This window comes from Aotus nancymaae, unplaced genomic scaffold (assembly GCF_030222135.1).
Source record: "Aotus nancymaae isolate 86718 unplaced genomic scaffold, 86718_ANA_hifiasm-v0.15.2.pri h1tg000020l, whole genome shotgun sequence".
NCBI classification, from domain to species: Eukaryota; Metazoa; Chordata; class Mammalia; order Primates; family Aotidae; genus Aotus; species Aotus nancymaae.
The window spans coordinates 61,702,649-61,718,862 of NW_026988432.1; the positions used below are offsets into that span (position 1 = coordinate 61,702,649).

The 16,214-nt window shown below is 38.4% G+C and overlaps 1 protein-coding gene across 22 annotated transcripts in view; it reads right to left on the reverse strand.

The window, feature by feature from the left end:
- Positions 1-1,612: 1,612 nt before the first annotated feature.
- The window catches only part of EPB41L3 (erythrocyte membrane protein band 4.1 like 3), a 156,172-nt gene continuing 141,570 nt past the window's right edge, over positions 1,613-16,214 (reverse strand). For 6 of the 22 annotated variants that reach the window (XM_064379403.1, XM_064379402.1, XM_021672415.2 and 3 more), the window contains 8 exons: positions 15,401-15,592; positions 6,658-6,774; positions 5,678-6,055; positions 4,578-4,709; positions 3,985-4,083; positions 3,430-3,510; positions 3,045-3,161; positions 1,613-1,855 (listed from right to left, as the gene is read on the reverse strand). In XM_064379403.1, the coding sequence (XP_064235473.1) occupies positions 3,051-3,161; positions 3,430-3,510; positions 3,985-4,083; positions 4,578-4,709; positions 5,678-6,055; positions 6,658-6,774; positions 15,401-15,592 (1,110 nt within the window). In that variant the 3' untranslated portion in view covers positions 1,613-1,855; positions 3,045-3,050. Of the gene's footprint in view, positions 1,856-3,044; positions 3,162-3,429; positions 3,511-3,984; positions 4,084-4,577; positions 4,710-5,677; positions 6,056-6,657; positions 6,775-7,288; positions 8,024-9,141; positions 9,241-9,612; positions 9,688-15,400; positions 15,593-16,066; positions 16,133-16,214 lie in introns of all 22 variants that reach the window. The other 16 variants (XM_064379394.1, XM_064379393.1, XM_064379392.1 and 13 more) reach the window with 7 other exon arrangements.

Genomic DNA, 16,214 nt, shown 5'->3' on the forward strand with positions numbered 1-16,214 from the left:
GACTTAATAGAGCAATAGATGTGCTGGGAAGAGGTGGATATAATGAAAGAAATGGATGACAGTGACAGTGATTGTTAAAATGGGTCATGAGATTGTAGGCTGAGCAACCCTGTTTTATAGCAGAGTCTTGTTTCTTTTTTTTTTTTGAGATGGAGTTTCACTCTTGTTACCCAGGCTGGAGTGCAATGGCGCGATCTCGGCTCACCGCAACCTCCGCCTCCTGGGTTCAGACAATTCTGCTGCCTCAGCCTCCTGAGTAGCTGGGATTACAGGCACACGCCACCATGCCCAGCTAATTTTTTGTATTTTTAGTAGAGATGGGGTTTCACCATGTTGACCAGGATGGTCTCGATCTCTTGACCTCGTGATCCATCCGCCTCGGCCTCCCAAAGTGCTGGGATTACAGGCGTGAGCCACCGCGCCTGGCCCAGCAGAGTCTTGTTCCTTATTTAAAAAAAAAAAACCTAAAACTTTCAGGATGAGATTCAATGATGTATTTTTTAAACCTTTCTTAGGCAACCAAATATTTAAGTATGCGTATTTTGTTCCCATCTTCAATCCCTCAAAAGGTACAGACACTGCATACTGTATACTCTGTGTGTGTGTGTTTTTTTAAATCTTGTAAAGGCAGGATAGCTCTACAGTGTAGATGAAATAAAGTCTTTGATGTTACGCAACTATTATCTCTGGACTCAACACATACAATCCTGAAATTATTAAACATAGAAACCTAGAGCTTTCAGTGCATTTGCCGTTTTTATTTTGCTATGCAGAAACATACATTCACCATGGGCTGTGATGCAGGTGACTGTGTAATGGAGAATCTCTCTTTTTGAAGACTATTTATAACACTAAATAGTTTTAATTACAGTGAAAATTCTGTACAGTTTAAGGCTTGGCTCTGAACTAGAATGTAAATATGGACCAGATTTGAAAATAAAACACTCTTTTCAAGTAAAAGAAGAAAAATCAATTAAAAAATACACAGAAAAAGAAACAAAGAAAACAAAGCCACAGGAAGCCCAACAGGGTCTCCTGAAGTGAAATTTCATAATATTGTAAACTAACAAAAATACAGGTTTTTCTTCCCAAAATAATGACAATTTACATATTTAGGACTGGTTAGGGAACTCTGAAAAGCTCTCTGGATTGAACACAGACCAAAGCAAACAATGAGGAAGAAATCACATTAATATGCTAAAATCAATACTACCTTATAACAAATTAAATGAGATACACAAAGCAAGATTGTAAGCGTTAAATATTTCCAGAGGGTCAGAAAGTCATTACTGTTTATGGGTGAGAGTAATAAAACCAGATGAAACAAGTATAAGTTGTTTACTGAATAAACTCGGTTATTGGCACATCTAATCTGGGAAAAATCTGACACATCAGATGGACCTAGACAGCTTCTAGCATTTGAGGGTAATCTTCGTTTAACTGTAAACAAAAGGTTTGTTACCCAAGAAATTGCAATTGTGTTTAGACTTTAATAATAATAAACTATGAAAGGCATGAATTGCTTATGTGTTACATGAGATCACGGTTTATATTGCTGGTTATGAACGTGCAGGTATAGCTGAAAACTGAGACATTTTGTGAAAATTAAAAATGCTGCTATTTGTAATTTTATTGTTGCTTCATGCATTATCAGTTTAGTGATGCTGAATCAGATTGCTTTATTATGGGAGGATCTCTCTGCCAGTGTCTTTATTAATGGTCAAGGTCAATTCTTCTGGACTGAAATTTTCCACGGACAGATACAAGTCAGTTGGGTTAGAAGAGGGAACTCCATATAGGCTCTGGTTTTCCTAACGGTTTGCATGACTGCATTCATGTGCAAGCTAAGTTATTCCTGCAGAAAAAAGATTTGATTAGTTACTCATTTGAAAACAACTGGAAGATTTTCTCAGATCAAGAACACAAAAACAGTATCTTAGAGGATAGAATGCTCATTTGGACAAGAGGCCATGACATTCCAGTGTTAAGTCACTGCCAATTATACACTTTCTCTTAAGTAATTACGATAATGTCCAAGTGGCTGAAGCTCATGGAAGAATTTTTTTTTTTTTTTTTGCTATCTTCCAAAATATACTATTCATTTGAGTAAAACGGGCGGTTTTTATATTTTTCTTTTAAGAGATGTCACTCAACAATTTATGTTTCTTAAACCAATGTTAGAGAACTTACTAATATATTAAATCTCCTAAACATTTTATCACATCACCAAGTTGTGCAAGTCGCTTGACTGCTGCATTCAGCATTCAAAGCCCTCTCAGAAACGCTCACAGCCCCATGAGTTCTTGCATGGCAGGTTAGTATGCATGACAAGTCTGTGCACACACAGATGATACAGTCTGCTTATGATGCTGGCCAAACAGCCACTGGAAAGGCATGTGCTTTCTAAAGGACCACAAGATTGCATTTTTTGCCTCCTCCTGAGACAGTGCTACACTAGGGAGAAAAATCATCCCAAAGAATACAGGAAATATAAGACATCCAAAAAGAAAGTGAGTGCTCAGCTTTCAAATTAAAAAACAAAACCAAAGACCAAAGCATAAACAGGCTATAATCAAACGTCGTTGAGGAGAAAGCTTACAATGGGATAATGTTGCCATCAGAAGGAGAAAGGGGTATATATTATTTTCCTAGTATTTGGAACACATAAATTGAGCCTCTCAGAGCAACACAGCCTTAGTTCCAATTAGGCCACATGGCAAGTAAAATCAACTTTGACATTACAAATTTGGATAATGAAAAGAGTGCAGGGCATGGAATAAAAGGGAACACCAGGAAGACCACACAAGCACAGCCTCTGCTCTTCCTTTATCCTCTGACTGGCAGTACATGCAAAAACTCCACAAGAAGGGAAGCTCCAAATGTGAGACAAACCCGTAAACCAATTCTCCACCCTCTTGGTAACCAGCCCGACAAATGCCAGTGAGAGAACAGAGGAAAGGAAGGATCAGGTGAAGGATGAGAGGGAGGTGCCCCATGCCTCATGCCAGCCTAGGCAAGCCTAGAGAATCAGCATCACCTCTTACCTCTGGTCAATCCTCTGCATCTTCTGGTGTGATCTCTGTCTCTTTATGGACCACTACTTTGGTCACTGACATGTCGGGGTGCTGCTCTTTGGCCTCTTTAATTGCCTGAGCCAGCGCCTATCCCCAGGAAATCACAGAAGGGCAAAAACAAAAAGGAGGTGGAACATGCATGATCAGTGGCGAGGTGGAGACTTACGAACTAGCTCTATATCCACAATTTACAAATGAGGTACAATGATTACAAAAGGAAAATCATATATTGGAAAGTTAATTCAGAATTCTTTTCAGAATACATGCTGGACTAGAGGAATAGCATTGCAACTGTAGGGCCAACAGGTTTTTCCTTGTTTCTCTGCCAGGGTATTTACCGTCTCACACATATTACCTGGTCATGGTCAATGTCTGCATCTCCCGTGATGACTATTCGCTTCTCAATTCTTGTCTCTGAAATGCCCCCTTTCACAGTCTGCAAGACACAAAGAGAAGCTTTATGAATTTACTCTGGGAGAAATCATCGTTCTTCAGTGGAGGAAATGGCAGAAGATGCTGACAGAGCATTAAGTAACATCATTCATTCTTTGAGAATTGAAATTAGAGTTCTATGGCAGTACTTTAACATTTTTAATTCCAGAGGTGAGGACAGAGTGGAGGCCTTTGGGTCTGAATGGCCCGTGTTTCTGGAACACCTACCACATGCCAAGTACTGGAGTAAACATTAAGTTTAGGATATCAGAATGTACATTCCTAAAAAGGAACTCACACATGAGGACAAGTGCATCGTAAATCTAGGAGTTGTAAAAGCTCTCCTTGCAGCTATCCTGGCATTCTAACTGTCAAGCCACTTTGTGCTTGGGCAGCCTGACCTCTGAGAAGTTCTGAACAAGCACTTTCCTCCAGCTTGCTCTCAAGGAATCCTCTTCTTGGTTCTCACTCCACTTACTTTGGTGATGTGCGTAGTGGTGGTGGTACTGGTGGTTTCAGATGTGATCGTCTGTGCACTCATCAGCACGCCCGGCTCCAGATCTGTGCCAGGATCGACCTAAAGCAGCAGAGGAATAGACCCCTCATCCAGGTGCTCACATTTGCTCTACAGAAGTTGGTGATGCTACTTAAGGCATTATGACAATTTCATTATCTTCCATTATACAATCATTGTGCTCTTTAGAGTCTGAGAGCTGCTCCCAAGAATAAGAACTAAGTGCAACCAGAGATAATTGTCATTAAAAAAAACTAAGATTTTAGAAATGTGAGGAGTGGATGGCTAAGTGAATACTTTTCTTTCTCCAAGGCTAGGGAAACAGGTTTCTGAGCCTTTTTCTACACTCGAGACACATAAAGACTTGGTTAAGTCACCTGCTGCTCCCTGGTAAGTAATAAAATGACCATTATTGCCTCACTTTTAATAGTGATGGTCTGGCTGCTGGATCCTCTAAGTCTCATGAATTAAATATTGTGCAGTTTTATGTAAACACGATAAGCCATAAGAGGGGTGAAATGAGGAGCCAGGGCTCTGGTCTTCACAGAACACCTCACCTGTGATGATTCATATGTGATGGTTTTGGTTTCGGTGTGAACTACTGGCACTTCCTTGGTAGAAATTTCTAGCTTTACTCCTCCTGGTGAAACACTGCCAAAACTGATGGTTTCCGTCTTCACCATTGAGGACTGTGCCAAAGGGAAGTAAGTAGAGTGGTTATTACAGTTTGCACAAACAGACTATTTTCTTCCCTTTACTCTTTGGTGGTTATAAGCACAGGTTAGTATGCAATTAATGTTTATGTGGGGAGTGCTGGGGAACGAGGCATACAACACGTACGTGTCAAACAGTCTCCTGGAATCTCAACATTTTTTTTTTTTTTTTGAGACGGAGTTTCGCTCTTGTTACCCAGGCTGGAGTGCAATGGCGCGATCTCGGCTCACCGCAACCTCCGCCTCCTGGGTTCAGGCAATTCTCCTGGCTCTGCCTCCTGAGTAGCTGGGATTACAGGCACGCGCCACCGTGCTCAGCTAATTTTTTGTATTTTTAGTAGAGACGGGGTTTCACCATGTTGACCGGGATGGTCTCGATCACTTGACCTGGTGATCCACCCGCCTCGGCCATAACATTTTTATATGAGATTCTCCAGGTAAAGAAAAACATTTTGAAGGCAATAAGAAAAAAAAATAAGTCTTCTATTTAATAACTTCTTAGAAAGAAGAAACTAATAATGAGACATTAACTTCCCAAATACTTCAGGAATCTCAATAAAAGAGAATAAAGAATACAGTTCTGGCATTTAGGACCTGGCCAAGCATGGTTTTGGTGCTTCTGAAAAAGTGCACTCATCAGAAATAAATTTATCACGTTTTCTAATATCTTGGCCAACTTTGCATTTCTCAACTTTACTGCTAATTACAATAATTTCAGTGAGAGCAGAAACCATTTCCCGGTGCTATATTATTAATAATTAAGAGATATGTCTGTATGGGACCCCAAAGCCGGAAACCAGTATGAAGGCCCCTAATAGGTAGAAGGAAGGAAGAGGAAAAACTCACAGAAAATTAAACAGCCTCACCATTATACTGATCTAAATTTCCAAGCATCCTATATCAGTTTTATTTTAGGGATAAAAGTAACATTAACTACTAGTTACCTCAAAGTGAGGTTTTTGTTCCAAAGTTTCTGAAACGTGGATGGCTGCACTCTGCTCCTCTGGTGGCTCACGGGAAGCAGCGGCTGTCTCTTGCTGCTCCAGCACAGCTTTAGCGACCTCCTCCCCTGGTTCCTCTTTAGCCCCCTCCGTCAAGGCAGAGCCCTCCTTCCCTTTAACACTAGAAGCCCCCGTGAATGTGGGCGGTGCTGCGGCATCCCCGCCATCTCCTGCTGTGTAAGAAGCATCCCCACTTGCGTGCATCACACGCCTCTCCTCCACCAGCACAGTCTCCTGCACCACCTTCTCAGTGCTAAGCGGTAGGTGGTGCGAGGTGGGTTCCGTCTCGATTCCACTGGATTCCGTCTTGGTTTCCATTTTCTGCATGAGAAGAGATTGTGGCATCAGTGTGACCTTCCATCAACCAAAGGTCAGAAAATAACTAAAGCCGCCACTTGCCAGGATGCCTAAAGCCAGCATCAAGTGCTTATAACCAGAAACACTGACAGGAAATATAAATTAGCTTTCATTCCTCCCACTGGAATCTCTGATGCCTGCCCCTGCCCCTGCCCCTGGTGCATGCACTTGAACCTGTGCTGCTGCTTCAGGACATCCGCAAAACAAACAGAGAGCAGGATAAAGTGCAATTAACAAAACAAAAACCAAAGCATTGCAGCACATTCACGTTGGTTTGGGCTGCTTTCTTAGACTCAAGGGGTGAGATATAATGCTTTTAGAAATTAAATGCCATTCAAATTTCTCAACATGTTTACCTTTTGAATATCTGAAGTACGTTCTTGAGATGCAACTAAAGGCATGTGACAGATATGCCAAGCTAGTACAAAGGACAATTAGGTGAAGACACCTTTGAGACGCTGAAGGCAAAGCCAGCTGGATGCAACACACACACTCCCGCCCCAAAAAGAGTAAGGAAAGGCAAATGGGTATATTCAGAAACACCAAGGACGAAAACAAATGGCCACCTGAACCCAGCTTTGAGAAGTAACCCCTCCTATGAATTCTGTTGGTTTTCGCGCAGACTCTAATAAACTGAAGATTTCAGAGCCATCCATGAGCTTTTCCCCAGAAGACTGCTTAGTCTGAGTGAACAAAGAAAGGCAGAGTCAAGCACAAAAGAGAGACACAAACTTAGGCACATACACATTCACAGCTTGTTAGACAAAATCGTAGGCAGAGGAGACGGGGGAGGAGGAATGAAGGAATCTCCGATACAGAGTTTGGAAACAGAAAAGAATGAGAAATAAAATAGAAAATTGGGGTGACCAGGAGCTCTTGTTTGGTAAAGCAGAGAGAGTTATTAGGATCAGGATGGTGCCGATTTAAGCAGATATTTTTCCCCCTTCATTGCAAGCCACAGCAGCACTATCACATCTTGGGAACGGGCAGCTGGAAATAAAATGGAAAGTGTTTAAATGCTGACTTTGCACTGCGGTATTGATTTGACCATGAAAAAAATTAAAAAGCTGGGTTGGCTGCTCTCAACATAAAGCCAAGCAGCAAGAGAAACGAAAAGGTTTGGGGTGGAAGGGGACTGCCTCAAAAACTGTCATGCTGGAATTGCAAACTGTGGCCCCAATGAGCGACACTGGTTACCACTACTCGGGAGGCCGACGACTCAGTAACGTAATGGGCAGTAGCAACGGTAAAGGCCGGTTCCTGGGAATATCTCCATTCGGACAGGCTCTTCCTTCGGGGACCAAAGAGGCCCACTTTTAAGACCTCACTCTCTGGCACTTGCTCTGTTTTGCTGAAGCGTCTGCCTTCCAGGCCAGCGGGGACGGTCATGTCCTTCCCCAGCTGTGGAGCCTTCTTGAGGTCGTCGTCTTCTGGACTCTGCCGGCGAGACTCGGCTTCCTTGATGGGCGCCAGGGATTCGGACAATTTCCGCTTTGTGGTCTGGACCTCGGGTCCTCTCTTGGATTTCTCATCAGCGAGGGCTTCCAGGACCTCATACTCTGCCAGTCCGGCAATGGTCTTCACGGACTCTGACATTCCTTTCTCTATTTTCTGAAGGGCTTCCACAGTGGAGGGCTGTCCCACTTTTTCACCCTCTTTAGCTTTCTCAGTCATAGTAACAATTCTCCCGGAGACAGTGTCGTAGGATTTTCCTAGAGTGTATATTTTCTGTTTGCTGTCTTCTTTCAGTTGCATTTCTCGAGCCAAGTCTTCGAAGCTATGCATTTTAATAGTGCCAGATTTTAACATGTCGGGTGTGAGGTCACCAGTTCTACTGCTCACGGTCACCACCTTGTAAGTCACAATCTTTTTCGAATCACCATCAACTACCTCAGTGGGTATTTTGTCTACAATAACCCAATCCTCTGTGCCCTATATTTGAAATATAAAAGCTAAATTAGAAATTCTGATGGTATCTCATTTCTAAAATAAGAATCCTTTAAAAAAATCAGGGCAACTGCTACATGCAGGTCTGTGATGGGACTGTCCAGGGCTTATGTTATTATCTAATAATTATGGCTGCAATCTCTTCTCTGAAATGATAAACTATAAACTTCAGCTCAGAATACATTCTGTAGGCAGAGTTGTGACTTCTTTAAACTGGAACATACTTTGCAGTAAAGTTTTTGAAGAACAGATTTGCTCTTATGATAAACTTTGGATCATTTTATATTTCAAGATTAAATAATATTATTGAAGTTGTTCTACAAGTTACTTAGCTTTACGTGTGTGGGCATAAAATGTTTTCCTCGTTAAATATAATCTATACTTCATATACTGTTGTTCTCACAAAAAACTTCCCAACATTCTACAAATTTATGTCAATATCATTTTCTATATTTGTAAATTGTATTTCCTTATACAGGGAATTGAATCCATAATAGCATTTATTATTCAATAAATATTGAGTGTGACTGTGTTCAAGGTATTATGCCAAAATATTTCCCACTAATGGGACACTATTAGAGCCCCTTATAAATAGTGATCTGTATACTGTTCGAGTCTTATATATTTTTTAAAGAAATGGGGTTTCCCTATGTTGCCCAGGTCAGCCTTGAACTCCTGGGCTAAAGCAATCCTCCCATCTCAGCCTCCCCAGGAGCTGAGACTACAGGCACATGCCATTGTACCCGGCGCCAGTCTTATTCACAACTGAAGTTTATTGTCTCAGGAGTTTCTCTCCCACTTTCTTTAGTGTTAGTTCCAATAAAACTAAAGAAATGAAAGCTAAGAAACTTTTGTATTCAGGAAGGCATAATATAATGTGACCAGGTAAGTTAATAGCTTCACAGATCACAGAGGGAAGAGATATCGAACTAGGAGCAGGTGAGTGCCTTGGTTTACATTTTAAACTGGCATGTTTTCTAGAAACGTTTGTGTTTATTGCAGCCTGAAAATTTAAATCTAGAAATATGTGTGCCTTAAAAAAATTACTACAGATACATCTACATGCTGCTGCTAGATGAGGTGAAATGAATTAAAAGAATAACCTCTAGGGTCGATGGGACAGTTTTCTGGAAAATTATTTGATGAGAAGTAACCACAGAGTCAGCAGAATCTCCTTCCTGCATTTTCTTTATCACACTTGGCTAGTGGGGAAACCAATAAGAATTCAGAACTTTCAAAATCAATCAACATCATCTAAATTAGCACCATTCTACAGGTAAAAACAGGTAGTAAAACAATATTTCAGCAAGATTATTATTAGAAAGTAAGTCAATGACAACATACAGAGAAAAATCAGCTTGGATTAGAAGCCATAAAGAAATGATGCATAACTAATAACTAAAATATTAAGAGAATTCCATTTTCCCTTCCCCAGAATCTAAATCAAAATTATGTACCTACTTTGGTTTTAAACAAAATACATTTAAAAGGGAAAATAAAAACTAAAACATTTTAATGACACTAAAGTCTGAAGAGCAATTCCTTTTGGAAAATCCTTTATGTTTGGTTTTTACCTGAGACTCAAAGAATGGAGAGCTTCCTTGCTGCAAAAATATAATTTTTTCAGAAATCTCTCTTTCTTCTTTGGTCTGTTTGAATAAAGGGGGTTGGGTTGGAGAAGAGGAAGTAGACAGTTTCCAAAAAGGCAAGTTAGGAAGAGAGTTCTTTCATTGTACTATATCTATCTCATATATTCTCATAATATTCACTCTTTTTTTTCCTGAAGGAGTAAATTATTATTTATGCATTTGAAAAATGATCTGAAACTATCTCAAAATTCAGTTTTTTCCGAAGAGTTCAGATTTTCTGAAACTTTGGGGTTTATGTAACTCAAATGTGCTTCATTTCTACAAACACAGAACATGCAAGAGCAATATAAAGGCATTTGTTCTTGGCATTTAAACAGTGTTTATGTTGGCATTAAAAAGTGGGTATTTAAAATAAAACATTAAGAAATTTTTAAAAATTTAAGTTAGGAATAAAGCCTGACTTCTATTTCTGACAAGTATTTTATTGTATTCCCCATTTAGGTGCTGCTTGTTACAGAGTAGTGAAATGTACACAATGTCACTGCATTAGTCACTAATTTAAATAAACCCAGTTATACTTAGATGGATTGATTTATTATCCCACAAATAAACAAAAAAATACTCAAGGGTATAGCTTTATTTGAACTTTTAGAACATGGTTAATAATTTTTAAAAGTCAATTTCAAAATATTTTGGTGGAAAATTAAGTGTATCAATTCATTCTTTAACATAAAAAAATTAAGAAATAGTATTTCATGTTAGGAACTAGGTTTTTACTTTTTAACTACTTTTTTTTCTTTAGTATTAAATAGGCACAATTTAGGTGGCAATACATGAGCTATCAAGCCTATCTCTGCGTGGTGTTCAACTCCACAGAGCAAGGATAGAAAGGATATTTCGGAAGATTAACTTGAAAAATAACGATGGCAAGTTCAAAGTTTCTAGAAGAATGGAACTTTTAAAATATGTTTTATCATTACAAATAAGGTAATTTTATGATAACTATTTAAAATTTATTTTTGTCTAAAAATCTACCAGTACTACATTTAATCATTTGTTTGCAAGACGTTGTAGGGGAACATCTGGAATATTCTGCAGGATCTACTGACAGATTTTGATAGTATCATTCTCAAATGACTCTTTCTAATGATAAACAAGTAAGCCATTTTCAGAGAAGAAAAAAAAAAAAACAGCCCTCCGTCCTGCTGCATTTTGGAGGATGGTATTGGAAAAGATAAAATGTACCATGTGTAATCATTAAATGTGGATTTTTGTTTCTTTTTTTCCTTTTTTTTTTTTTTTTTGCTTTTAATCATAGCCTCTTTTGCAAACAGAAATGAGAAACAGAAAGGAAAGGTCAAAATTATAGGCACTTTTCAGAATAGCATTGCTAGGTCTCTAATTACAATCACTGAGCTAAATATTATTCCTAAGATAAAAGCTTCACAAAAACCCAGCAAAACTGGTTTTCAGCATATCCTGTTGTCTGAAACCAACTAATTTTAAAAATGCCTGTCTTATAATTGAAAATATTAAGTGTCTACATTCTAAACTGTGTATGTCCAATAACATAAACAGGTAACATAGGGAGATTTTAGAATTTAATTCTATATATGGTCAACCTCCCAATATAGTGAGTCTAGTTAATAGAGAAGTGAAGAGGCACTGATAAAGAAACTCACTTTTATTAGGAGCTAGGATATAGTCAGGTATATAGCCCAACCATTTCATTTAGTTACTTAAACATTATAAGTAATTAATCTCAATATCATAATTGGAAAACAAGGCCCTATACTGGCACACAAAATTCGTAACAGTGTTATTTACTGTTGGGTGATTAAAGATTTCTACAAATAAATTTTAGGGAATGGGCAAATTCGCAAAGCAATGTTTGGAAATCATGGAAACTGACTAAACTAATGATCTAGCTCAAGGAATTACTGTACAGTGAACACACCTGTAAAACTACCACTCACATGAAAGAGAGAACACATACTAGTAGGTACTGCTTTTTAATTAAGATTTGGAAAATTTTGGTATTCAAGTAACCACTAAGGATATATCTCTAACATGGACAAGGCTTAGATGCATCACGAAAGGCTGTCATGGGAAAAGTTTGTGGACAGAGGATGTACTTGGGCACGCTGCACAAACCGCATGCCTACCCTTCCTATGTTTGGTGGGCCCTGGGTGTGGGTGTATTTGCCAATTTTCTAAAGTAAATGAGAATTAGATATTATTTGCTGCTTTGGGGCATCCTTGCTACTTGTCTGCTATTAACTCAAATATCTGAAACTTGAAACAACTGGCAATCAAATTTCCATTTTATACAGGAAACAAACATAAAATTCTCAGAACATAATCATCATTATTAGCTCAATGAATATAATTCTAACTATAATTTTCTTCTAATTGTTCATAAACTGGTAGCATTTTATAGAAATAATTATTATAACAATTCAACTACTATAGATACAACAAAATAAAGAAAAAAGATGGTCACATTAAAACTCAAAAGATCAGGTTTTTTCTTCAACGTACCATTTTGTCACCGAGACAAACAAAAACAAAAATAAACCAACTAAGCTTTGGGAAGTTCTAAGTTTGGGGACACCAAATTAAGTTTCTTTCTGATTCTGACACAAACAACCATTACTTTATTAGAGTTGTCAATTTTAAAAATTAAGTTAAATATTTCCATTTACAAGTAATTGGACTTCTTTCTAAATTGGTTGATTACTGTTTAATTAGAGTGGATTTTATTACAAAATAGAGTGATATCAAACTAGTAAAAGCTACTTTAAAAAATATCCCCTCTAAAATAAAAACCTTTTAGTTATATATTTAAAAACCAGTATGTGTTTTATGTACATAACATACAAAGGATTAAAAAAAGGATAAAATTATCTTTTGTGCTTTTCACATACAAAAGTAGTAGAAGCCATGGTTTTAACACAGAAATTGGCAATAATTTAGAGCACAAGAGCTTTCTGGTTTGTTCTGAAGGCTATCTACAGGGTCCTCAGTTGGAGTATAAACTTAATGTCCTCGATGACTACGAGGTCCTGGAGAAGAGTAGAAGGGAGGAGAGGCCACTCTGCCTGGCCCTGCTGCCATAGCACCCTGACTGCCCAAAGAGAGCTCTTTTCCTCTGGGACTTGAAGCTCCTTCAAGATGCTTTTCAGGGCTCCTTTGATAAGCAGGGTTAATCAGCCCTGTTTCTAACAAGTTCTTTATATCTAGTCAAGCTCTTTCTGCTGTGTCTTCCGTTCACAGCGGTAATGGAGCACTGCAGGACTGCAAAACAACCCTGCAAGGCTGAAAGCAGTGAGTACGCCAGCCTGTGGTCTTCCTCAGTTTAAATAACCACACTGCTTTGCCATTCTGCAGAGGGTATGTTTTTCTTCCTTAATTATGTTGAAAAAAAATCCTTTCTTAGCCTTCTCCAGTTTTTCTGCACTAACACAGAAAAAGCATTAATATCCAGGGAAAGTTCAGTATATTCAAAATACTTCATAAATTATTAATGTCTTTGGGGCTTATCAAATGTTAATTCTCTAATATCTAGAATTTAATAGATATAAAACAAATTATCTTACTAGTCTAATGGCCTAGACTCATGACGTTCCTTTGTTTATTAGCACCGCCCTTTACATTCTCTAAGTTGTTCCTGAAACTTTCATTCAGAGTGGCTACCATTTAGCATTTTCTGAAATAACATCATGAGGAGAGAGGCTTTGCTTTGTTTTGTTTGGGGTGGCTATGTGGTTTGTGTTTTTGTAACTTAATCCAGTATCTGATATCTTTAGAGCCAGTAAATTATTTCCAAAAGAGTTAGTATAAATAGAGTAAGCCAAACTTAACCAATTACAATTAAATTTATGAGAGCATAACTTAATATTGTAAGGACTATTACGTTTAAATCAATCTGAATGTGAAATTTATCTCTTGAAACTCAGTAGTTTGAATGGAATTGGAGTTTAATGGTACAAGAATATGTTGGTAATTGTACTTTTCATTTATTCTGCATAAAAAGTGTCCTTTTTAAAGTGATTCAAATGGATATAGACCTATTCCCTTTTTAGCTAGGTTTGGAATTGTCATGAACATAGCAATAATGAGTTCTTGGTTACTTTTGATAAATAGCTTTCAAAGGAGGTTTAGAACATGATCAACAATAAGTGCAATTCAATTATTGTTTTTACTGCAAGGACTTAAGCACTGCATGCAGACCACTGTTTAAACAATTTTTCTCCACCAAAGCCTAAGTTTTAATGTTCTATTCTGTGCCAGCTTCCTGAACAAATATTTCCCAATAAAGGAGTGTTACAGAAAAGGAGGTTAATCAATATAATGCTAAAAAAGATGCAGTTTTCAAAAACTACTTCTTTTGAAACAGAGATAAAGCAGCATGATGTCTAACACTAGGTAGTTAAATTAGCACTATACTAATTTTTGGTTCCCACATAATGGGAGCTCTGAAGTAACACCAGCTGAATCCTCATACTCTTTGGCTGTACATTTAAAAAGAACTTCCTTGGGAGGCCAAGGCAGGCAGATCATTTGAGGTCAGGAGTTTGAGACCAACCTGACCAACATGTTGAAATCTTGCCTCTATTAAAAATACAAAAAAAATTAGTTGGGCATGGTGGCACATGCCTGTAGTTCCAAATACTCAGGAGGCTAAGGCAGGAGAATTGCTTAAACCTGGGAGGCAGAGGTTGCAGTGAGCCGAGATCACACCACTGTGCTCCAGCCTGGGTGACAGAGTGAGACTCTGTCTCAAAACAAAACAAAACAAAACACTCTGTCTCAAAAAAACAAAAAATCTCTTTAAATGTATAGCCAAAGACTGTGAAATAACCTTACCTAAAAAAGATTTCTGGCCACTACTTTCCCCCCATAAAACATCTACTAAAATTTTTTAAAATTTGGCCAGGTGTGATGGCTCATGCCTGTAATCCCAGCACTTTGGGACGCCGAGGCAGGTGGACCACTTAAGGTCTGGAGTTTGGTACCAGCCTGGCCAACATGGTGAAATCCCGTCTCTATTAAAAATACAAAAATTAGCCAGTGTGTTGGTGGGTGCCTGTAGTCTCAGCTACTTGGGAGGCCAAGGCAGGAGAATCACTTGAATCTGGGAGGCAGAGGCTGCAGTGAGACGAGATCACACCACTGCACTTCAGCCTGGGCAAAAGAGCAAGACTGTGTCTCGAAAACAAAAAACAAAAAACTTATTATAAATCAGTTAAAATCAGTTATAAATAAAAATCAAATACTCATTATATCAATAAAAGCCTGGTATATAATATCTCAGAGTAAAATTGTCCTGAAATGCTATCAACTTTGTTACCATTTAATCAAACAATCTCAAAAGGCCTCATCTTGCAATTGATGAGAAAAAGTCTGCAGAGTGTTTTTCAATGCAAAAGAAGAAAGCATATGTAGAAAAAGTGTCAGTTCATGAAGAGAATACCTTGATTTATCTCAGCTATAAAATCTAGGTTTATGGTCAGAATCAGCTGATTTTTACTGTAGTCTCCCTGTGGCTTCCTGCCCTAAGAACCATCTGATGTTATTATTCACTCCTCAGCCACTTTAATCATTTCACTTTGCAGTTTTCCTTTGGAGCACTGAGCATCTCAGTTCAGGTTAAACATAAATAAGAAGAGAGATCTTCTACTCAGAAGCTTGTCAAATGCAATTCCACACCCTGGAGAGAAGGGAGGCTAGTGAACAGAAGGTGAGTCCGACCACAAGCCTGACTACTGACCTCTTCAGGAACAAGTGGTTCGATCATGGGGGCATCCTCCTGCCTGGCGGCCAGTCGCACGGGGGAGGTGGAAAGCCTCTTCTCCCATTCATTCGTGACGGCAGTGTCTGTCGAGGTTTCTAAGAAGGTTCTTTTCAGCTCGCTAATGTTGGTTTGATGTTTCATCAGGTCATCTTGAGTTTTTTCTAGCTCCTATATTCAGAACATAAAGTATCCAGCAGTCAACATTTTACATTTGTGTTCCTTTCAGCTCTTTTATTTGTTTTTTAAAATAATGTTAATCTTATTAGTAGTCAAAATAAAATACATTTTGATCAAGGCTCATGGCACTACCACAAACACTCTGGTGAAAATGTGATTTTCCCATGGAAAGGAAAGAGAAAAAAAAATCTAGTTCACACAAACATGAATACCAAAAGAATTTCAGAAGGTAAACTATAAATTAGAGTACAATTCACATGTGACCTGAGAGAATTAAAATAAATATACACACAGGAAAAGGGATCTATATCTAGGAGAGAATAAGGAATCAGAAGCTGAGAAGTCATCCCCACTTATTAACAGGTGAGCACAACACAGTTCATGCATCACAGTACAAGCCCACAGGTATTCCACCAAAAGAAAAACAACACACACGAACATGCACTGGTATGTACCAATACCAACCTCTAACATAAGATTACTATGTTTGACATACACATTTTCACCCTTTATTCGTTTAATCAGACTATTCTGAAAAAAGTGGAGAAGAAAGGGAAAAGTAAGGGACACAGTTGTCAAGGGAACAAATGCCAACCTACACAATGCACCAACA